At 39.4% G+C, this 25,597-nt stretch overlaps 1 protein-coding gene across 7 annotated transcripts in view; it reads left to right on the top strand.

Moving 5' to 3' along the window:
* VTI1A (vesicle transport through interaction with t-SNAREs 1A) overlaps positions 1–25,597 on the top strand; it is a 358,072-nt gene that overhangs the window by 227,926 nt on the left and 104,549 nt on the right. For 3 of the 7 annotated variants that reach the window (XM_077877621.1, XM_077877622.1, XM_077877625.1), the window contains one exon: positions 17,004–17,218. The exons of the other annotated variants lie outside the window; for them this stretch is intronic. In XM_077877621.1, coding sequence (XP_077733747.1) covers positions 17,004–17,007 — 4 coding nt within the window. In that variant the 3' untranslated portion in view covers positions 17,008–17,218. Of the gene's footprint in view, positions 1–17,003; positions 17,219–25,597 lie in introns of those variants that run through there. 7 annotated transcript variants of the gene reach the window in all.

The following is a 25,597-nucleotide window of genomic DNA, read 5'->3' as shown; positions in this document are numbered from 1 at the left end:
GCTATTTTTCTTTAAGTTGGCACACTCTTGCTTAATCTTAAATTCCTTCTTTAGCTCTATTACACAGAGAATTACCCATATAATCATGATTTGAATGTGCTAGTTATGTTTTTTATATACTAAGTGCATAACTTAATATCCTAAATAAAACGTTGAGTGGTTATGAATATTTAAAATAAAAAAATAATCATCTTTGTCCTACCTAAAATGAGCTTTCAAATCTCCAGCAGTCTGCACATAGCACTGTGGGAACCCTTGCTGTGCTGTACTCGTCAGGTCCCTGCCCATCTCCTCCACTAGACCATGAGTCCCTGGAGAGAGGACTGGCTTTCATCTCTGTATCACCATGTCAGTAAGCCTGGTGCCTGGTGCATAATATACACTCAATAAATGTTTGATGAATAAATGTTGCTCTCACTATCACAAGCGAAATATCATTAGCAAATAGAAATATTTTCTATATTCTCTCACTTTGATTCCCAACCTCTGATACTTAAGCACTCAGACATGGAATAAAAACAAGAGGAAGTACCAAAACATGTATAAGTGAAGTGATGTGTGTCTTCCTGTCTCCTAGAACCTTTTTTTTTTAAATGACAGAAGTGCCATTCATTCAATTCCCTTCAAGTTAAGGAGAATTTAAAACTGTAGACAATTTTAATGTCAAGTGAGTTAAAATTATATGTGATTTTTTTTCAAATAGAAACTTAACCTGACACAAGGCTCAAGGCAACTATATAATGGAAAACGTAAAGAACGTCAAGAGGAAGTTTCCAAGTAGAAAATGGTGATTGAAAAAGCAATGATCAAATTATCCCCAGAGAAAGTTCAAAAAGTGAATTCCAAGTACCATGGTTACTTTTTCCTGAGTGCCACCCTTGGAGACCTCAGCAATACTCTGACCCACAGGCACTGTGTACCTGCAGAGTCTCGCAGGGATCACATGTGCTCTTCAGTTCCTGTCCTGCTGAGCAACTAGGCATTCCTGATTTACAAACTTAAAATAGCTTATCTATTTTAATGTCAACTCTCCCCTCCCACCTCCATCCCCCAGCCCTCACCCCATAGCTCAGTGTCAGACTTGCCTGATTTATTCTATGGCACCCACAACCCTTTTGCTGCTCAAGGGCAGGGACTGGAACTTACAAGGCTTTACCTAGTAAAGCCTCTGTGCTTTGCTAGCTCCTGGGACGGAATGGACACTCAGGAAGTGTTTGCATGAAGGAAACGGTGGGGGAATGAATGGATAAATGAAGGAACTATCAAACAAAAGAATCAAGTGAGTTATGACTTGGGTTTACATATATCTTGCCAACTTAACTCCCTGCATTTCCGTAAAGATCTGGAAGAGAACACATTTAGGAGAAAACTCTCTGTCTGGAAGCAAGCCTGTGGATGGCAGAGTTAGTCTCATTTTGGGGAGCTAAGTTTTTGCTTCTAATCTCCTATAAAGAAAGTTTGATGATTCCATTTCTTAAAAATAATCTTAATCTGAGTTGATCTCAGAAAGCAAATGTTACAAAGTCAACGCTGAATAAAGTTACAAATCCATCTTCCACTCATTGAATTATCTTTAAATTGTATGGGAAATGCAACACATGAGTTTTTTGAGGTCTGTCTTTCCATTAGTTTCCAAAAACAAAAACTTGCAATTTAAAGAAATATTTATCTTAAATGGTACCTACCTTGAACTTTCCTACATGGTATTTACTGCTGTCATTTCAGACTGAAGCATTTGCATTTAATTATATAAAGTATTTTAAAAGTTCACGATTTTTAATTTGGGGTTGATTCTGTAAGCTGTAGTCAGAAGCATAGTATGTAGAAGAAAGGGACATAAGAAGTGAGACCTATTATAAAAGGCGTCTAATTTTCCTAAGCCTTTAAAAAAAATCTGTATTTTTTAATGTTTAAGGTGGAAAAGATAAATGGATTTGTTGGCTTATTTGCATTGCTTTTGCTTTTTTCCCATAATTGCTGAGGTTGTTTTGTTCATAAAAAGGGAAGTGGTGCCAACCTCAAGAGGCAATTGCCCAGTCTCGATTTGGGACATTGTGAAAGTCTAGCTTACTTTAAACACACACTTGCAAATATGGTTCCAGTTTAGGATAGAGAGTTCCTCCCTGCACCATTTAGAAACTCTGGCAGGTTTATTCCAGTAAAGGCCCAGAGCTTGAGGCAGGGAGCAGAGACCCTGAAGATGCCTTGGGCCAGCACTTCCCTTCACCCAACAGCCCATGAAAGCAAAACGCGCAGTGGTTGTAAAACTGGGAAAACTTACTCCTTCAAGAGTCCTTTCCCTCCGCACGTGACCCGCCCACTGAGGTTAATGATGGTCACTTCAAATAGAAAGCGGAAGAGGCTAAAATTACTTTTCTGATCATTTCTGCTGCCTTTTGAAAAATTTGATTGAAAGGCCAAATTGTTAGGCAAGAATTACTTTGCGCCACGTTAGTCTACCTAACATTTTATGGCGTACTCTAGGGAAGAGTTTTTACAGAAAGAGCCCTTCATCCTTACTTGCCCCCAGTGTGTTCTGTTTATACAGAAAGAGCCCTGCACCCTTATTTGCCCCCAGTGTGTTCTGTTTATTGAGTAGTCCATATCTAGAGAAAAATGTAATTAAGCAAAATGATTATATGTATTTAGATGGGCACCTCTAGAGAAATTCAAAAGCATTATCTCAAGGCTATATCGGCAACAGGGCCATTTGTCTTGTGTTTTCTACAAAGTAGGATGTGTTTGCATGCTTGTTTGGCTGTCGACGGGGAGCTTCCCATTAACTGGACTTGACTGACAATTCCAGTGGGTTCTGAGGATCCCAAAGTGTACCCATTTATAGTTTTTTCCATCATCTCATGAGATTTGTGGATGTTTTCTAATTTTGCAGAAGTTATTCCTGAGCCTGACTTACATGCATTTGGAGACTAACCTCAGTGAAATAGCTTCTGCTATCAGGGTGGATTTAGTAGGGACAAAAAATAAAGGGTCTGCCTTCTACATTCGTTTTGCACCATTAAAACTGAAATGCCGGGATGCCTGGGTGGCTCAGCGGTTGGGCGCCTGCCTTTGGCTCAGGGCATGATCCTGGAGACCCGGGATCGAGTCCCACGTCAGGCTCCCTGCATGGAGCCTGCTTCTCCCTCTGCCGGTGTCTCTGCCCCTCCCTCTCTGCGACTCTCATGAATAAATAAATAAAATCTTTTTAAAAATAAATAAATAAATAAGTGTGAAAATGCCTTACTAATGCAGAAATGCAGGATTGCTATAATGAATTTGCCCATCGGCGCATTTGTTTTGGTTGACAATTAAACGACTAAACACAAATTAAGAGAGCCTCTGCAAAGCCTTCCTCTAGTGTTTCCTTGGTGGGATCCTGTGTCCTTAGTTTTCTCTATTTGGGCTGCATCTCCCAGAAGAAAAAATAATAATCACCACTTTGTCAGTGTATACTCTGGAAGTTGTTGAAGCAAAGAGTCAGGTCACAACACCCAGAGACTACGCTTTTTCCCGCTGAGGAATTGTATTTTCTTGGGTACGTACGGAACTACATGAACAAATCATTAAGTGACAACAAGCGAACAGGCAGAGAGAAGTATTCAAAAATCCTATGACCTTTGCTGCAAGGGTGGCTGATAGAAGACACTAGCTTTAATTGTTTGTTTCTCTCTTGCCAATTTTTGTTTCAACAAAACATTCCGTGATCTAGAGGCAAAAGGTGATTGGGAAGGCAATATTTTGATTTTAATGGCTATATCGATTTTTCTTTATTCAAGAATGATCAAAAGTATTTTCCTAGGTGTAATCAAATAGCATTTACACACAAATCGTTCTAGTGAAGCAGAAAGAGCCATATTAATTTACTGCATAGGAAATGGAATTTAAGCACAAACTTGCAGATCTTTTGCTCTTCTTCTGTTTTTTTTTTTTTTAGTATGTTTAAAAAAGAATATTTGATTATATGTCCGCTCCCAACAGAGAAATGAGTGGGCTTAAATAGGTTTACTAGCTTATTTAGTTTATAGCTTTGTTTCATAACAAGAAATAAGATAGCTACTTGAAATTTTTTTTTATCTCTGTTGGTATATGTACATTTGTTTTCAGCTCTTTTTCTTTACCCTACAGAAAGGCATCAATAGCACATTCTGATTTTTATCTACTTTTGTTCTTTTTAAAGTAACATCTAGGACTGTGTATTCATACTTTAAAATAAGAAGATTCATTTGCTTTGGAATGGAAGCTTCCAGTTGCATTGTAGATTCATAAGTTAATATATTTAGCAAATAATGTCAGAGGAACCTTAAAGTTTGTCTCTATCACATTTTATTGCCAATAAGAACTGTCAGTATTTCTGTTCTCTAGAGCAGCCTTTTTTTATATATTCAAAAATGAAAACAAAAAGCAGAACCTGGCTGTGGCAAGTTTCCCTCGATGAGACAGTCACCCCAAGTCAGTGAACCACGCGGCTTATCAAACTTAGAATGATACCCCACTGTCTCCTCCAAACACTGTGTATTTGTCTCCCCACACAGAGCGTGCTTTACCCCAGTGTCTGGCTGCTGCCTTTCTGCATATGGAGCATTATCCCAGTTTTTGCTTACACTAGCAGAACACCACCACTGTGTTTATTGAAAACTATAGATGTAAATTCTTCGTGATGAAACCAAGACAGGAAGAAAGAATTCTAACTTCAAATTTTTTTTCAGTTTAATAACTTATTGTGTTAAGTTAGGACAACACAGAACTATTGCTTAGCAACACTGGATTAGGCAGAAAATAATTTAAGCTCCCAAATGAGAAACATTTGTAATAGAATATGCTCTAACACTTGCTTTACCACATGGCTTAACACCCTTTTGCTCACACATGGTTAAACACATGTTTGAACTGATGTTTTAACACCCGTCTCACACATCTTTATGTTCTTTGTTCACATATGCTTAAACACATGCTTTGACACCCTTCGTGCACTCATTGTTGAACACAGGCGGAGTATTGTCTTGGGTCTCGTTCTCTAGCAGTTCATTGGTTGGTGGCCAGCCAAAGACTGGTACCTGGTAAAGTAACAGCTCTTTCTGCTAGATGACCTCCACTCTGGGTTTCCTCAGTCTGTCTGAGAAGAGAATCCTCACGGAGGTGACCACCGCCATGGTCATTTGTGTCTACCGTTACCCCTGAGTCGTGGCTTTTCAGCAACGGGTGTATCATGTCGCAAAGTATTATTTTCCACCCTGGCCAGTCCACTTACATATTCTCAACCCCCCCGAGCTCCAAAGGTTTACTCACAGCCAGATGTAGAATTGAGGTGATTTTCCCCACCCACCCACCCCCTTTAGCCTTACTTGGTAATTTCAGTAGAGTTGAAAATATACATACCAGAATGGGAGATTTGTGTTGCAGAAATCTAAACATAAGTGGAAAAACTCTGGCCATGAGTCTGATGGTTTGAATTCTCTATCTTCTTTTTCCGTGTGGTATCTGCTATCACCCTAGACAAGGTGACTGTCTCCTTTTCACTCCAACCACCTAAACCTTCCATTGGTGGATTCAGAAAAGGTTGGCTTGTTTTCCTAAATTTCTCGGACTTGCTCTGTGACAGTAGTTTAGAGTGATGTTTCAGAGCCAGACTGCTCAGGTTGGAGTCAAGCTTAGGTTTCTTCATTTGTAAAATGGGAAGAATGGTGGAACAGACCTTACTGAATTGTTATAAAGATTAAGTGACACAACACTTATAAATCACTTATACAGTATCTACCACATAGTAAGTGCTCAAGAACAGTAGATCTTAATTCAAGTAGAATACAATAGTGACAGTAGCCTATATTTAAACAGCATGCTAGAGTATATAAAATATCTTTTAGCCACATATTTTAGATTCTTCTCAGAACACTATAAGGTAAAACATTCTCCCCAGTTCACAGGTAGGCAAACTAAGACATATACATCATCATACCTCTGCCAAAAATCTCATAGCTAGTAAGTAGCGAGGTTAGATGTTGAATGCTGATCTGCTGACAGCTAAGTCAGTGTTTTTCCTATCGTGTTACAAGGCTAAGTTCTGTATGATGTACAAATAAGTACCGGAAATAGCCCTTCCCATCAAAGAGCTTACAGAAGAGGAAATATACTGACAAATGAGAAATAGCTTCCATTTATTAAGAGAGAACTATAAGCCAGCCATATACAATGTACTCTATAATAAATCATCCTCTCCTGATCTTTACAACTGATTTGACAGGGGAAGAAACTGAGGCCTAAAAAAGCATAATTAACTCACCTGGAGTCAAAGAACTAATAAGTAGCAGAACTAGAATTTGAACACAAGCTGTTTCCAGATAAAATCCATACTTTTAACCATTACTCATACTGGCTCTCAACCAACAACAATAAATGAATCCATAGACAAACAACAGCTATTGTAGAAGTCAGCTTTGGTTGAAGTAAATTCCTCCCCTAATCATTCCTGATTATGCTGCTGTGTGATTATTTGGGTTGGTTTTTTTTTTTTTTTTCATTTTTAACATTATTATACGGTGGATAAATAGCAAGAAATAAAAGTTATGGCTATTGTTTGAGAGCATTTGTAAACTGAATCCACAGTTCTTCTATACCAGCACCATAATGACATTCAGGACTATAAAATGTGCTGCCCAGCTAAATTTTCATGGAAATTTTCTTTTATGTGTAACCTGTGCTCACAATTATCTGAATATAAGAATCAATTAAATTCTGTGACTTTCAGGTCCCAAAGAGTGCTAAATGGATGCTAAATTAAATTATTTGAAAATAAATTCTACTTCATTGACTGTATCCTAAAGGTCGATATTAAGGAAACCATATAAACCCTTGAGTTTGGTGAGTCAGAAAGGCATTTTTCATTATTGTACATTAATAACTCAAGCTATCTTCATAGCTGGCTTTAAAGATAACTTAAAGGTGACTGGAATCCTTGAACTAACTTTCCATGTTAAATTGGTTTGGACCCAGATGCAGAGACTAATAATCAGACTATTTAAACACAGAACAAAATCAGCCAGGAATAGCAACCCTTGGATGCCTGACTTGAAGATGAAGCAGGAATTAGTGATTACTTTGAATGGCTGGAAGATCCCAGAGGAAAATTTGGGGGACTCTTCATTCCATTTTGCCCTGAACACGGAATTCTTAGTACAAAAATACCTGGCAACATCAAAATACAGGTGCAGATTTGGAATATGTAAAGCCTCACTTTGGTTTCTTTGTATTTTAACTACATTTCACTATGTTGAGGTTCAGGATCAAATACTTGCATTTTAATGTAGCATTTGCCAGATTTCCAAACCGCTGAGCACAAAATCCTCAGGCTTCATTTCTTTGCTTGCCTGGAAATCTAGGTAGCATTGAGCCAAAAGTTAGAAGTTATGAAGTGAGATTATACTTGATTGGGAACAAAAAAAGTCCTATGTCCAGAAATGCAGATGTGCACAGCAGTCCTAGGGGAATGTTGGTATTTGATCTCCAAGTCTTAAAGGTTCATGTTCCCAAGGTTAAGAGATGCAGAGAGCCAACTTTTATTTGTAACTAATGCTGAAATTACTCTGGAGATTCAAGAAATATTACATTACAAATCACTCAGCTTTGGAAGTCCTATAGCTAGTGAGTTACAAATATCACTGTGTGAGAGAAAGGGGCAATAAGTGAAGGACATCATTCATAAACTTAATTTATACTATTGCAGCATGATCATGCGTATGCTGTATGAGGGTTTTCATTCCACTGAGAAAAGGAAACGAGAGCATTAGAAGTCCATGAGTCAAGACCCCAACTAAAAGAACCAGGAAGTAAAGACCTCCTTGTGTAGGGGAATTGGGATGGGGGTAGGGATACAATAGTCAACTCGAGCTGCAATCTCTTCCTTCTTTTTCTGATAGATCTAACTTCATGAGCTGGCGGCAAGTCCCATATTTATTGAGCAAGCAAGGCTCCCATTTTAGTGAGAGTTAAAACCTAGGTATTCACAAAATAATATCCTTCAACTAACAGGGTGCCTATGGCCATCTATGAAAAAGATACACATAGCAGACATTTCACCTCAAGGGGGGATCTTTAGTGGAACCAAATCTAATATTAAATCATGAATAGTTAGAGGCATTCGGGTGTCACACACCTGCCTTATTTTTTTTTATAGACTTAATAAACCATATTCCTAAAACAGGTACTTTCTACTCTGGTATTAATTAATTGGACTTCCTTTTTGGCTAGACACTTTTTAAATTTTTATAGTTTTTTTAAGTAAGCTCTACACTCAACGTAGGACTTGAACTCATGGCCCCGAAATCATGAATCACATGCCCTACTAACTGAACCAGCCAGACAGCCCTAGAACTTTATTTTAAACTAAACAGTGATCTGATGTTCTTTTTTTTTTTTAAGTCAATGGCTTTGTTTCCAACAACAAAGAGAAAAGTGATAAAACTGTGTCTTAATTAAAGGAGTAAGCTATTCTAGATAAAATTTACCTTTTATAACTTTCTCACCAATATCTGCCACTAATGTGTTTGTTTTCATTGTGAGGTTAATCTGTCTCTGCTATGAAATGTTTTCTTTAAGAATTAAATCTATTATATCATCAGACTTTGGGAGGGTTTTTAACGTGATCAGAATGCGTGATCTTAAAAAGATCGCCAGAATTTGTAATATGGTGCATAATGTTTAATTAACGTACAATATATAATTGCAAATAGACTTGAAGTGGACACTATAAAAGTAAAATATAGGAAAATGAAATGAAACACATATCTTTTATATCACACTAATAAATTCAAATTCAGGTTGTGGCATTTGAACATTAGCTACTTCACTCATCCTCACTAATGATATTTTCAGATCTTAGATTTTAAGAGATGCACTGTGGAGTGTAGAAATAATCGTTATTTAGGTAGCTGAAAATAGCTTGCCAAAATTGATAATGGAAGTTATTCAAGATGTTCTGTCAAAATCCTTTCCAATTAGTGTTGAGGTCTTGAAGGGCCAGACTTAGCTTTTTATTAATATGTTCAGTTTATTAATGTATTTTTTGATATATGCATAGTGTGACTATCTACTACATCTCATGATATTGCATAATTATGGTGCCTTTAATTTGTTGTACCCCAGTCTGTTCTTCCATCTTATTTAAAATTCAGAATTACTTCATAGTTTCATAACTAATAACTCATTAGGAAGCCTTGCAGTGTACCTGAGGTTACCTCTAAGGCAATCCATATTTAACAATAAACCAGAGAAATATCTAACTGCTTGACTGTCATTGACCAGTTTAAATATTTAAAGTTATCATTTGACCCTTTGTCTAACCACTTATAGAAAATGAAATAAAGGTTGTGTATGAATCGAGGGAAGGAGAAGTCCTTTCAAATAAATGAAGAAGCTAGTTGTGCTGTCAGTAATCAAATACTTAGATAATATTTATATATATATGACCCCATGCTGACAATATATTTTTTTAAGGTAAAGGACCCAGTTTTTCTTTCCCTTTTTTCTTATTTTTCAATAAGACATAGAAATTTAAGCACGACATTCTTTAGTGACCAAATTCAGGTTGGTTTTAATTATCATAACAATATTATATGCCTGTTTTCTCTATTTTATCTTAAAAGATCGCTTTTGGCTCATTTCTGTCTTTAAATGACAGGAAGTCAAGACCATTGCTTCTAATGCCTTGCTTTCTGTGCCCAGAGAAGTGAACATAGTTAACAATTACAGGTTCAACTCCTTTATCACTGAGGGGTCTCTTACATATATCATTTCAGCTTTATCTTACTGTCTAATAAGGAGCTGAATAATGTTACAGTTAGTCCAGCACAATGCTATGGCTATAGAGATGTGATTTAACCAATATTTATTTAGTATCTACAAGATAAAAATAGGGGGGCTTGGGTGGCTCAGTCAGTTAAGCATCCAACTCTTGATTTCAGCTCAGGTTATGATCTCAGTGTCGTGGGATCAAGCCCTGCATCCGGCTCTGCTCTCAGCAGGAGTCTACTTGAGATTCTTGCTCTCCCTCTGCCCTTCTTGCCCACCATCTCTCATCCCCCTTGCCAAATAAACAAACAAATCTTTTTTAAAAATGAAAATAAAATAGTGTTACGTTCAGTAGAGAGACAAACATGGGATGATGCTGAAGATGCCCCATGTGAGACTGTGCGATAATTGGGGTCTATTTTTAGATGCTGTATTGGTTAAGAGTCTTAGATTCAGAAGGATAGAATCATCTATCTAATTTAAACAGAAAGAGATTTGCTAAAATAGCTTATAAACTCTTTGGGAAAACCAGTGAAGCTTTTTGAAGCAACAGCAGAAGAGTCAACCCAACCGTCCAAGAGAGCTCACTGCAGTGATCTTCCACCACATGGCATCTTCGATGCAGGAATTAGACTCTGTAGTCTCTGCCAAAACTGTCCCACAAAAAACCAAATGCAGTCCCCTCCCCTGTGTGCATGAATGTGCATGCACATGAACACGTGCACACACACACACACACACACACACACACTCTGTCTCACCACAGGTACCCATCTCCTCCCATGCAACTGCCTCATATTGCTCACATCTACTTTCCAAATTTTGCACCATCTGCCTCATAAAACCAGAACCACATCTGGAGCCTGGTTGCAAGAGAATCTCACAAATATAGTTCTCAACTTTCTAGCCTTTGCAGTCAAAGAGAGCTGCTAAAAGGGATCCACGTCTCTATAGAATGAGCCAATGTGCAGTTACCACACACCTCATCTCCCAAGGGATGCTGTGAAGTAGTGATTCCCAAATTGTGTTTCAAGGAACCCTAAAATTTGGCCCACCCATCTTAAGGTTGCCAAGGAAGAAGAGACCAAGCAGGCAGGGCTTCATCTGGAACAGCTCCACGTTAATCTGGTTATCTTTGAGTAAGTCTGTAGTTTGTTTGCAAAAAGTTCTCTCATTTTTTGTGTTTGTTTCTTTAAAGCTTCAAACTGCTGCTAACCTGCATCTATGCCTCTATCCTCTACCTACTACCTTCCATGTTAGACAGGTTATAACAAGTATAGGCCAGTATTTCTTTCCAGAGCAAATTAGTTAGTTAGGGAAAGTGTGCTAACAGGCCCATTCATATTAGGGTTTTTAATGTGAAGTCACCACCTCCTGAGAATATTCCTTTGAGTTGTTTCAAAGCTTTTCCAACATCTTCTCAGAAAACCTCAGCGGTGGAGGGCTACCCAGTCATTATAGCCATAGGGATGAAGGGACTGGACACATTTAATTACTCTTCAGCTACTTTATTTCATTTAACTTCAAAAATAAAATTAGCAGTAGCAGAAGACAGTGATTACATGAGGTTAAATTAATCAATGTGTGCTAATTAAATAACTGGTGTGCCTATGCCATCAGTGCCTGTTTCAGATGGCGGAGAGCTCTTAGTAAGTCTCTCCTACTTCAGTCTCTGTACTTTCAGTGTTTTGCCCTGCAGACTAAATTGAAAGGAAACAATCTCTAAATTAAGAAGACAGATAAAGCTGTTACCTCCATATATATCAGTCACCAGGAAAAGATTTTGGTTGGAAGCTTCACCACTGCAGTTCCTCTAAAATATCTGCCAGCACCCCGTGTATGGCAGCGTGTGAACCACAACTGATCCATGTGCTGAGGAAACCTGGGCTTTAGTTGCCAATCCACTGCTGTACCATCTTTCATGTGCTTCATGCATCTGTATCCCGAAACAGACCAGCAGCCCAACGTTGCTCTAAATACTAGAAATTTTCTTCATGTCCACAAGGCCATTTGTCAGGTTGCTCCCACTTGCTTAAAATAGGCTTCAGACTATTTCAGTTTTGTATAGTTTCCTTATACCTAAAAAAAAAAAGGTGAATTAGCTGAACTGTTCATAATTTTTAAATTCTTAAAAATGTAATTGCATATTTTTTGTTGACTATCTTGAAGCTTCAGAAAGGTGTAGAGAATAAAATAAAATTCTCTATAACCTCATCATCAATTGAACCATTGTTAACACTTTCATACCTGTTTCTTCCTGCCTTTTTTTTTCTAGGCATATTTTACATAGAGACAATTAAATATTTCATTGACATTTGCAGGTTTAGAAACCTGCCTATGACTTACTGTGGATAAAAAATTTAAAGTCATTGCCCTAAGTTGGCAGATGATGTATTTTAACATAAAGAATATAGAATCTGTCAGAATTATTTTTTTGAGTTTCACTTATAAACTGTAAAAGTCTCTTTGGTTCATGAAATTGCCTTGTAGTGCTTTTTTCTACCTTCAGCTATAAAGCATCAAACCAAAATTAGCAAGCTACAATCCTTGTAGCACTTTATTAAGTCTAAATCTGTAATCCACTTTTTCATCCCTGTTCCTGGTGAAGTTTATTTAGGTAAACGATTGATAACATTCTTCACGCCAAAGAAAGTTCTTTCTTTCTTTTCTGTTAGACACTACTATCTTGATAACATTCAAAAAGTTAAACATGAAGAATCATGGTTTCTCTCTCCTATAAATGGACTCATCCCGCCACTGTATTAGCCAGATTTATTAAATATGTAATCTCACATGCAAAACAGAGTAAGACTGTAGTGTATGCAGGGTATGTGTATTAGTATGGGTTTGTTGAAATGCACAAGAACCCAGAAACATTTGTATTTTGAAAAAGACTGGGCTTCCACCATGCACAGTTGCAGAGTTCTCATAGTTTATACATGGGCATATTTAGATAAGTGGAGTAACAAGGCTATGTAAACAAGTTACATTGATTATGAGAGCAGGTGTAAGTTTGGGAATATTTGTGTTCTTCAAGTATGGCCCCATGTATCCCTTACATAGGGGACTGTTTTCCTAGAAGTGGTAAAAGTGGAAACACTCGTCTGTAACGTTTGATGCCATGCTAGCTACATCTTCCAGAAGATCCTTTGTTTGGGCTGTTCTTATTAGAGATATTTCAAAAGGGAGGTGTTCTGCATACTAATAGAAGCATTACACAGTACTTCCAACAAAGAGAGTCACTGAATATTCCAAATAATAATAAAAATTTCTGATGACGTGACATTTTTCAAATATTTCCACCTTCTGTGATTTAGTCTCTGATGGCCGAATACGCCAGTAAGTGCTACTCATCACACCTCTACAGAAATCATGCTGTACACATATCTATTTTGTAGGCTTTTCCACTTAGTCATTTCCCCTTAACATAAATCATTTTCCTAGTAAGTTTGTTCTGTCTCCATGGTCGCCAGTGGCTTTCTAGACCACCAGCTTACTGGCCCTCAGATTTCTGTAGTAAATTTTCTTAGAGATTAGCCTGGGACGGTGAGGTGATGAGAGGGACCTCTGTTCATCCTCCTCTTCTGTCGTTTCCATTGTGTTCCTGACTGGACCACCTTCTCTCCAGCACATTTTCTCCCTTACCCCACTCACCTTCCTCCTTTTAAATTCCTATTATTCTGTCTTTGTCCCCTTTAATTACCAATTCTTCCCAATAATGAGTTCCTTTTGGAGGGCCTCCTCTTCTGTCAGCATCTGCTTGCTTTGCTGACAGATACCTCAGTACAAAAAGTTGGAGCCTGACATTTTCATGGATAAAGAGTTTATGGATGAAGACTTCTGCCCTAGTTTCCAGTGCCCCTAACAGTGTCTGTCTTCAGACAGAACTGTGCCCTTGGTGCCTTGGACAGACTCTGTTTTCCATCTATGTTCTTCCCAGCTACCCTGCCCTCTCCTCACCTGCATTCCAGCCAGACTGAACTCCCCCTGCCAATCCTCCTGCCTAGACATTTACCCTCCATCTCCCTCATCAAAACCCTACCCATCTTTCAGAGTCATGTCTCCATGCTCTGTCCTCCAAGAGAGGAGACCACATGCTCTGGATCCCTCCAACAAGATGGGCTCCATGGTGCTTTGATTGTACTGCTCCTGTTGGTGTATCTAGCATGCCTGTATCTTCTTGATGTCAGTACCTGTTTCATCCACCCTACTACATTGTAAGCTCCTTGAGAGCAAGGAACATGTCTCTCATATTTGACTCTTGAGAGCATTGGACACAGTTCCCTGCACCTTGAAGGTTGCTTGTTAACCGTTGGCCCATGAGAATTTTTAAACTTCTGATTTGAAGCCATTGACTCTCCCCCAGTTAATGTCCTTACATTTTATTTATTTAGTGATACTGCAGAGTAAGTTTAAAAGTTGTGATGGCTTATATGAAAGAACAAAAATGGCCTGTCTTGGTTATATCTTCAAGTAAGGCCCAAAGAGAAGTCAGTACCATGTAGAAATTTACTCTGAGCTCATGCCATTGCCTGCTGATTTTTTTCCAGACTAGTCACATAACTTACCAGAAGACTCTTGAGCCATATGCCTTTGCTCTGATTTCCAGAGTCTTCCTCAGCTTTGTTAGTCAGTCTACCTTGTTGTTCTTTTGTGTGTATGAGCATGGGGACCTTGGCTTTTGGAATAATATTACATTGCAAATCAAATTCTGCCTCAAAAGAATTTTTCTTCCACAATTTTCTGCATTTCTGAACAGGTTACAAAATGTTACAATTCAGTAGGGCCAATTATTAGGTTTTCATTTAATGGGCAGTTTTAATGTTTTCAGAGAATCTGAATAGTAATAGCATTTTAAACTCCTGCATTCCATTTAAGGACTCACAACCAGTTCTCTCTTTGAGCACACCTAGTTATATTTTTGGGTATCATTTAAATTCAGGCTCTAAATCTGTAGGAAAAATCAATGAGTTAATGAATAGCCTCATTTTTAAAACTTTTCAAATATTTTATCCTAATTATAAGGCATATCTAGTGACATTAATTTGACGAAATCCCAAATCATCAGATTGTGCAGAATAGCCCTTACGATGGAGTCATTTGGAGTATTTTCAGGTTAACAAATGTACTGTTTCTTAGGGCCAGACCATGGCTTTGCTTACTCTGAGAAAAACTTTCTACGGTTAAGGTCAGTGTAGGCTAGACTTCATGCATTGTTTTCATAGTTATGTTTGTTCACCATTTAGCCTATTAGATGAAAAGCATTGCTGCTACTAATAAAATCACCCCTGACATTTTCACAGCAAACTCTTATTGGCTAATCACTCCCATGTGCCCTGTCCGCAGGCGTGGGGAGCTTCACGGTTGCTCTCAGGTCATACAGTGAGTAAGCAGAACCAGAGCTGGCCAAGCCCAAGCCCAGTGACCTTCCAGACACCACGGGTGTGTGTTCGTGTAAACCACTTGAATTCTGGGGAGGACAGGATGGAAAATAAGCCAACAAAGTGATGACTGTTGAGTCGCCAGCAGCTCATACATAGACTGTCCTCTGGAACAACAGAAGATGAGTTTCCCAAACACACTGAAGCTACAGCTTGAGAGAAACCCACAGAGCAGGCACCATCTCAGCCTGCCCCAGAATCCATTTGCCTCCGTGAGGTTCTCTGTTTTAATCTTTGTCTCTCTTTATCCTAATCAATTCTGTATCCATTCTTCAGCTGAAGATAGCTAGTACTTAGTCTCAGGGAGGTAGAAAACACTTAGAAGCATTGCTTGCTCAAGCCTCATGGCCATTCAAGGAGAAATCTGAAGCCCCTTACTACTCCTTCAATATTTGGACAAGGGACCAAATTAGTCCTCCAACCTGGATCCCCTGGCTCTGCTTTTTTGCTCATGCCTCATAAGCTGCTATACCTACTTCAGGTACATCATGCCTGAGTGTCTTCACTCACCCTCCCTCACCAGGCAGAAAGTTGTAGGTGTCACATTATATTGGTCTGGCCACTCGGTAACTAGAAGTTTATTCTTGCATTTCTCCCCTCCCTGGACCAGTATAGAAGCAAAGTGGAGGCCTTTCATGTATTCTTGGCCAAAGCTCATGACTGTGGAATACAAAAATTAAAGTCTTCCTGGGAATGCTTACCTTCTTAAAGAGATTTCTCTGCTGGACACACAGTAGGACTTAATAATTACCTGTCAACTAAATGATATAATCCTGCTACGTTATATAAAACATTGTATCACAAACACATAGACAGTATCAATGACATAAATCCAATTAAATATATCACCCAGAGAGAAAGAAAGGAAAAAATAAATATTGAGGAAGGGGTTCATGTGAAACTGAGTAGAAAGTCATTTCCCTTCCCAAAGAAGCTGTACTCAGCACAACATGGGACCCATTAGGGAAAACCTCACACAGGACAGATTTGTCCACCTTGGATTTCCACTTGTGTTTCAATTCCACTACGTCCTCCCCCAAACACAAACTGATTTGTTTCTGTCACAGATGGAGTCTGGTACAGGTCCAAGGCATTTTGATGACATAACATCTCATTGCATTGTGTGCAGATTTAATGAATTCAGACCATCAGGACGTGTGCTCTCCTGTTGTTTTTAAATTCGGGGCGACATGTTGAGCACCTTTAAAATTCAATGGAACAAGTGCCACAGCTACCATGAGGAGGCCTCTGAAACCAGCCTCACGTGCAAGGGACACATTCCACTGACCTCTCCCATCTTCTGTTCCTGATCTAGGGCCCCAGTCCTAGCTCTAGGGAGCTCCTTCTCCTGTTTCCATGCCTACTTGAGACTGCCTGCAGTGGCCCCCACTACCCATCCCATTCTGAACCCCCTGAGATTGCATGTTGGGTCATGGTCCACGTGGGTGACTCCTTCCTCCCTCGTGCCTGTGTTGCCTGACCACTGTGCTGCCAGGCTCGCCGGCCTAGCAGAGGACTGGTCTTAAGACCTACAGTACCATCCCTTATTGCTGAAACCTCTTAGGAATATCGAAGCCAGGGCTTTTCCTCTCGGTTTCCAAACCAAAGCGCTTTGCGTATGATTTCTTAATCATCATTATCCTCCTGATTACTGTTGTCATCGTAACTGCCATCTATTGTAAGAACACTTACGTGCTAAGTGCTGCATAACCATTAATAATTTCATCTCATTTAACACTCCGAGCAAACCTATAAGGGAGGCATTATTATTTTCTTTTACAGATGAGAAAACTGAGGCTTAGAAAGTTCAGTAACTTGCTCAAAGTCACACAGCTATCAAGTCTCAGCCAGGACTGCAGCTTCTCCTGTCCTTCAGCCTTAAGAGCTCAGCTCTCCTTGCCCGAAACCTGATACCTGCTGGGTTCTCATCACGCAGTCAGCCTCCAAGGAACATAAGTAATGTATGTGGTTGAACTAAAATGTCTGCTTAAAAATCAGACTTTGCTTCTATTCATACTTTCCATGTAGATCACCACTAATGTTTTCACTCAATAACTGGAGAATCAGTGTTTGAAGAAAGTATAAGGCTCATGTTTCCCATCTCCTCTCACCCTATATGAGGGGAAAGTGCCATAGTGGCCCCAAACTACTCACATACATGTGCTGAGGTTGGCCTATGAAATAATTTCCTTAAGGCACATGGAGATTGCTACCCTAAGACGGCAGACAGAATAGCAGAATGGCCAAAGAGGTCTTTGGTGCTCTCCAGCCCAGCTACTTCCTCCCGTTTTTCCCTCCCCAGCACCATGGTCCCCTCTGGTGTCCTGAATCTCCCCCTGCAACCCCTGCCAGGACAGCCATGTCCCAGAAAGGCATTCCCCAGTGAAAACTCTCAGCCTAGGAGACACAGTGATCTCCGCTACTGGAAAAAGCAGTCTTAATATGCTGCAATTGAGTTTTGGGGCATAGCTGAGTTTTATAAGAGGAGTAGAAATGGAGATGGGTAAAATGATGAACTCTCTAGAACTTTATCTCTGCTCAGACTAGACCATTGTTTTCCAGGCTGTGTTGGATTTTTGCTCAAATACCCTCTTCACCACTCTGTGCCTTTCCTCTGGCTTCATCTTGCTTCAGAGCACATAGCACATATACCTAGAATCATATTATAGGGCAACCCGGGTGGCTCAGCGGTTTAGTACCACCTTCGGCGAGGGCCTGATCCTGGAGACCCCGGATTGAGTCCCACATCGGGCTTCCGGCATGGAGCCTGCTTCTCCCTCTGCCTGTGTCTCTGCCTCTCTCTCTCTCTCTCTTTCTCTCTCTCTGATGAATAAATAAATAAAATCTTTTAAAAAAAAAGAATCATATTATATACTTTTGGTTTATTGCCATCTCCCCCTGTAGTGTATAAACCCCATGACAGCAGGAACCTAGTTTTGTTTGCTGCTGTCAACCCATCATATGCAGAAGGCTTGGCACATAGTAGGTACTTAATAAATATTTATCAAGTGAAAAGATCAACTACTATGCCTCTCCTGAGAGAGACAACTTTTACTTTACCCCTTTTTTATCTAAAAGAACAAATTGAAGAAGCCATCAGACCCATAGTTTTACTGCCATTACTGCTTGAGATGAGGTGATATTTTTCTTCCTTAAAAGGCTAACTTAAAATTGACATAAAGAAAACAGTTAAATAAATACTAGCTCAGGTGATGCTCAGGTAAGGTCAGGAAAATGGTATGAGTTTGTAGAAAACAGTGAGTTCAGAAAACACTGATCTAACAAAATCCAACATTTTTTTTTTAAAGATTTATTTATTCAGTCAGAGCGAGAGAGAGGCAGAGACACAGGCAGAGGGAGAAGCAGGCTCCATGCAGGAAGCGCGATGTGGGACTCCATCCCCGGTCTCCAGGATCACACCCCAGGCTGCAGGCGGCGCTAAACCACTGCACCACCAGGGCTGCCCAAAATCCAACATTATTATTAGTGAATAACCTTCATGTGAGTAAAAAAAAAAATATGTAGTGGTCTACACAATTCATCTTGAAATAATTATGAGCCAACCTTTTCAATCTCACATGATGTGCATTGTGTTCATGGTTCTTAGAATTATTTTTGGCTTTGGAAGTTATAAGTAATGTGCATAAAATTAAAGCCAAAACTTATCCACATTGAGCCCAAATATTTCCTCTTCTAAGCTGTTCCCATAACTTTGAAGTCAGGGTTAAACCACAGGCTTGTATTTTCTTATAATATTTTTTTAAATATTTGGGTCCAGTGATACTTGCTAATTGGCTTGTAGAAGTAGTGATTGGGTAGGCTCAAGAATATTCAGGAACAAATTGTTATACTATTTTATAAAATCTAATCTTACAAAAATGAAATACCACTAATTACTGAATTTTAATATCTCCTGAATCTCTCAGCAAAAAAAGAAGGAAGATAACACTAATGACTAATTTAAACACTAAATAAAAGGCAGGAAGTAGGAGAGATAATCCCAAGTGAGCCAAGCTTGCCTACCTATTATTATGATTATTATTAAAATCATAGTTTTCTGAGGGGGGAAAATGTACTTTGTGGTACCAGGTTTGAGGGATCCTCTTTGTTAAAACCTTCATAAATGAAGCTTAAAAATTGAGACTAGTTTCTTTCGGAAGCTTTTTAGTTGGGGGTCAGGGACATAAGGCAAGAAAATAGACAAGGGAACAGTAAACAGGAGGGGTGGACTTGTGTGCTTAATAAAAATATCATTTTTTGTATATTTGAAAAAAGGCATTTCATGCTCTCCATGTGGACCTCCAGCCAGTGAGCCTATGTACTTCCTTTTCCCTGCGAGATATTTGTTCCTGGCTGGAAGACATTTTAAGATATTTATTTGATGACACACACCTGCTGGGTAGATGAAAAGCAACTGCTCCCGAGGATGACCTACTTCAAGGGCGCAGTCAGTTTCTGAGGACTTTGGCAGGTTGTCCTTAAATCATTTGAGTGCATCTTGATATCACCTGTTGAACATATCTAAGACTAGTACATTTCCAGACTCATTGGAGGCAGAGTTGCTAACCCCAGGGAAGAGACGACAGAGGCAGTTATGACTTTGTAAAAGTATCCCAAGACAAGGGAGATGCACTGTTTCCCAAACCCACCCCGAGCATGTGAAGTGCTGTTCCTGATGCTAGGGATGGGCACCCACCACCATGGAGTAGACCATCTAGAAGGCAGATCTAGTAGGAATACACGTAAGTATGGTCCAAGGTAAAGAGATGGTTCTCAGATAGAAAGAAGGCTTTGGAGGACAAGGGTCGAAGATGAGGGGAAGTGCCATGAATGAAATTCTGATGAAGTGGTCTCCTGGGAATTTACCAGACAGAGAGATTTCCAAATGAGATCAGAGAAGAACGCAGGATGTTTGAAATGCCTGGAGACATTGTCACCAAATGGGTCCTTTGAAGCCAGCTTATCTTTAGTTGTTCATGTCCACAAACATATAGGAGCACCAGCTATTGTGACAAGGCAGGCTTTATGTGGTAAAGATACAAATGTAAATAATTTGTATCTCTTTCTTAATATGCACAATTTAGTGAGAAAACACACCTGAATAAGAATTTGTATCATAAATTTTAATGTGACAGATACTATGTATCTCTTAGTAATCAATCTATTTAATAGATTCATAACTATTTAATGTGGCAGATGCAATCATACAATAGATGTACATGAGCAGTTCTCAGCCCTTGTTGGACTTCTAGAGTTGGTGACGCCTGGCCTGGGTTCTGAAGACTTAAGCGTGAGTTAGGCAAACGAGAAAACAGACACATGGAGGTGTTAAAATAACATGTGCCCAGGAGCTACAAACTGTCCAATTTTATTCCAGCACTGAAGGCAAGTGGGAATCAGTGATTGTGCCAATGGGTACCTTAGAGAGGCTATCACTTCCCTGCCCACCACTGTCGGGACCCCTGAGCAAACGTAGACAGGAGGACCATGCTTGCTGCATAAATCGGGGTTCAAGGCAAGTTTCTTCACACTGCTCACGCTCTGCCACTCTCTGGAATACCTAGAGCTTCCACTGTGGGGACACTGACCCACCGCAGAGGAGTTTAATAAGCTCTGAATCATGACCAAATTGGGGCCTCACTTGTTGATATACAGGGAGTTTTTATCTGCATGTCTAGAGGTCATACTTTGAAAGACTTGGCTTCAGATACACCCTCCGTGTAATGAGTCTCCATTCAGGTGTCCTTCTCTTCTCTCTCAGCTATCTCCTGCTCTGTAACCAATCACCCCAAAAGACGGTGGCTTAGAACAACAGTCACCATTGCTCACAGTTCCTATGGGTCAGGAAGTAAGGAGCAGTTTGGCCAAGTGTCCTAACCCCGGTCTCTCATGACACTCTGCAGACAGAGCCCGGAGCTCCAGCAGTTGGGAAGAGATGAGATCCCGGGGCAGCTAGGGACTGGCTGGCATTATGCCCTTTCTCTGTTCATTGTCTCAAGCCACCCAGTCTGTCTGCATGAGCTAGTTTGGGCTACCTCACAGCATGGTGGTCTCCGGCTCAGATGCACAGGGCCCTGAAGATGAGTAAGATAGTCACCAGGGTCCACCAGGTTTCAGTGAAGTGAGACATAGATGGCATCTCATGATGCAGGGATGGCAAGGTTGTGGAAAACCAGTAGGATTGGAAATACCATTGTGACCAATTTTAGAGAATACCATGTGTGACACACTCTTCAAGAATCTTTCCCTCTGTTCACATAATCCTTTACCTGAATATTAATTCACACATTGTCATTTCCTGCAACTGTTTTTGCTCCCTTCCCACACCAAAACATAAGACTTCAGTGCATTTGCACAAACCCAAAAACTTCCATTTCCTGGACAAGAGTCAATCACCCTGGTGTGCAGTGTACTCCCCACGAAATGATAACGCTTTATAAGCTTATATTCTGTGACCCCATCTTGAGAGGAGCTGTACTCCGATCAGGCACTGTAAACACCTAATATGGCTCAGATCTTTAACTGAGATGCCTCTTTTCATCTAACCAAGCAGACTATAGACTCACGAGTGAACGATTTGAAATCTCTCCTTTTATTTGGCATGCACTTGGACGATTGATGGTGCTCTCATAACAAGTTTAGTAGGTGGCATCTTGTAGAGTACTGTGTATTTCAGGGAGTGAAAAAGAGGGAAAAAAAAAAAAAAAAAAGGCCCAGACTTTGGGCTCAAGGAACTTTAAAAATGGAAGCATTAGCATGTTCTTGGTAGGAAATCTTCTGATGTAAAGTTAAACTATTGATGTAAATTTTACATTTTTAAATAAGTAGTATTGCAAGTGTGCTGTCTTTAATGAGGGCTTTAATTCCACTTTTCACACATATATGGTGAACAGAAGTGGAGTTCTTCAAATATTTTCTGTTAAAAATGTATGATACATAAGCACTGGATTGGAGGTTTTTTTCGCTCTTGGATAACCTAGAAAAAAACATAGCTCTATTTTAAAATCCCTTCCAGTTCAAGAGTTATCCAAGCAAATAGTGTTGACCAAGGTGTCGAATGCACCGCTAATAATAATGCTACCCTTTCATAAAGCTAAGTAATCAGGAATAATGCTGAAAATAAGAAGACAGTCATTTATTTACTCTACTTGGCATTGTTAGTACTAATAATGCATTTCAACACAGTGGAACTGCTAGATAATGCTTTTGTGACTTTTATGCAGCGTATTGTTATTTAAATGAACAGTCGACTGCACTGTAATGAAGAAATGCATGCTTTTCCCAACTCAGTTATCAACCAGGATTCTAGGAAAATGAGAATTTGTGTCTGCCTTCATTCACGGAGCAAACTGGAGGTCACTGTTTTCAATATGAACCTTTTTTTAGCTTTTCAACAGTGAATAATTAGGAGCCGCTGCTTCTGAAATTACCTGTATTCACTGTAGAGAAGGAAAGACTTTTATCTTCCACGATGAAATACATTTTCTCATTCAAACTTTGTCATTCTTTTTTTAAATGGCATTTTACACTGCTGAGTCAATCCTAGGTAGTAAAATAAAAGAAATATATTTTTTATGCCACAATAGCCTTGTTTATTCTATTTTACTTCCTTAAATTTCAGCCCCTCCTTGAAAAATGATCCAAATGCAAAAATGGGTTTCAAGCAATTGAACATACCAAGCAATTATCCACAGAAAATACTTTACACAAACACACATGTTCTTTGCACTTTGATTTAAATTGAGTTGATCCTTGATCCTTGTAATTTTATGATTACGTGTTTCTATTGAGTCTTGTAACAGCTTTATTGAGATATAATTTACATATCCTACAATTCACCCATTTAAAGTGTATAGTTCAGTGGCTTTTGGTGTATTCACTGAGTCGTGCAGCCATCACCACACTCAATTTTAGAACATTTTCATCACCCCAAAAAGAAATCTGGTATCCATTAGCAGTTACTCTCTGCCCCTCTAGCCCCCTCTCCCCGACCCCTGACAACCACTAATCTACTTTCTGTCTCTATGGATTTGGCTACTCGGATATTTCATATAAATGGAGTCATACAATATGCGGTCTTCTGTGTCTGGCTTCTTTCACTGAGCATAAGGTTTTCAAAGCTCATCCATGTTGCAGCGTCAACCAGTACTACATATCTTTTTATTGCTGACTAATATTCCGTTGTATGAATATGTGCACTTTATCCACTTATCAACTGATAGACATGATGAATTATGCTGTTATGGGCATTCACATCCAGGTTTTTTGTGTGGACATATGTTTTCATTTCTCCTAGCTGCACACCTAAGAGTAGGGTGGCTGGGTCATAGGATACTACTCTGTGCTAACATTTTGAAGGACTGCCAAACTGTTCTCTCAAGTAGCTGGACTGTTTTTTACCCCCACCAGCAACGTACAAGGGTTCCAATTTCTTCACATCCTCGCCAACACTTGTTATTGTCTGTCTTTTTGATTACTGTTATCCCAGTGGGTGTGAGAATATCCCATTGTGGTTTTGATTTGCATTTCCCTGGTGGCTAAGATGTCCAGCATCTTTTTGTGTGGTTATTCACCCTCGTATTTCTTCTTTGGAGAAACGTCTGTTTCTGTTGACTTTTTTTTAATATTCCGGTACCTCACCTCAGGAATGTGGCTAGCAGAACTAAGTTGGAAACAAATATATCTTCCTAAGGGGAGTCGTTTTCAAACACATTTGCAAATTGAAGACGTGGCTTTCACAGCGGAAGTATTTGGGGATTGTGGAATAACTGGATTGATCTCAGGAATCAATTTACTTCTGAAACTTTTTTCAGTTTGATTTGCAGTAAGGATATTGGTGGCCCCAGACCATACCTAGAAAAGGGCTTAAAGATCAGCTTGTCCAATTAATTCATTTTACAAATTAAGAACTCTGTCCCGATGGAATCCAGGTAACTGAGCATCCCCATATACTTTAGAGAGACTATAATACCCTTTTTTTTTAAGATTCTATTTATTTATTCATGAGAGACAGAGAGAGAGAGAGGCAGAGACACAGGCAGAGGGAGAAGCAGGCTCCATGCAGGGAGCCTGATGTGGGACTTGATCCCGGATCTCCAGGATCACGCCCTGGGCTGAAGGCAGGTGTTAAACTGCTGAGCCACTCAGGGATCCCCATATAATACACTTTTCTGATGGTTTCTCACTGATTTGAAAAAATAACAATGGTATAATCCTCTGAAATTAGAATCAACAGCGTTTATTGTTGAATACTCCACATATTTCGCTTTACTTTATCCTAAGAGTAGTGCATGTTAGGTCATTATTATCATCCTCCACTTCTATGTGTGGGGAAACCGGTTAAACTGATCTGTTCATGGCACCTAGCTAGTAAAAGGCAGATTCTAACCCAGACCTTCTGATTTCAAGTCCAGACTTCTCTTTGTTCTGCTCTGCCAGCCGACTAAAAGACAGCATTAGCACGTTGTGACCCTTTCCGGCTTGGACAGCTTTTATTTCTGATCACTGGATCACCAACACAAGTAACAGATAGGTGGCATCATGGAGCACTCACTCACCATCATTAATATAACTATTTAGCAAATCCAATATATGTAACTTTGGAAAGAGAATATATGTTTCAAATGACAGAAGAATTGTCCAGTATAAAAACACAATAATTTAAAGTATTTATTAATACAATAACATAGAGTGCTTTTTAGTTACAAAGCATTTCACTTAGACTTCTAATTTGATGCTTATAATTATACAAAACAAGTTTTCTGTTGTCTTTGTTTTTATGTATTTTTCCTACCCACAATGACACTAAGGCCTGAAGTGCTTCATTTGCTAAAATATAAAGTCTGAGGCAAACCTCCATCTCACATCCCGGGTGGCTTGGCTCCTATATAGTCCTGTGTTCCCTCCAGTGTACCATGCTCTGCCTTAATGATGTGCTGAAGGACACTCATTTGAAAGAAAAAGAGACTTTATACCATTATTCCAGATAACAACAGGGCTATGAACAAGTACAAGTTATAGGGAGGCAATTTGGAGCCCATATAAAGAAGACTTGATCTGCCCAACAATGCAGTGTGTTGTCTTGTGAAGGAGTGAGGTCTCTTGTCATTGAACTGTTCAGGCTAGAGCTAAATGACCATCTGGGAGAATGCTCTAGAAAGGATTTCTGCATTGGGGTGTGTGTGTGTGTGTGTGTGTGTGTGTTTCCAAGAGAAATTAGGTGGTATTAAAGGTTCCTTTCGACTATGAGATGGTAGATCTTTGTTTTTAGTTAAAAGAATAAGCTGGCCTAAGGATCTTCTGTATCTTCATTTGTTTATTTATTTGTTTACTTATTTGAGAGAGAGAGAGAGAGCAAGCCAGAGAGAGAGCACAAG

This window comes from Canis aureus, chromosome 29, assembly GCF_053574225.1.
Source record: "Canis aureus isolate CA01 chromosome 29, VMU_Caureus_v.1.0, whole genome shotgun sequence".
NCBI lineage: Eukaryota > Metazoa > Chordata > Mammalia > Carnivora > Canidae > Canis > Canis aureus.
The sequence above is the reverse complement of the archived record's forward strand: the minus strand, read 5'-3'. Positions and strand labels throughout refer to the sequence as shown.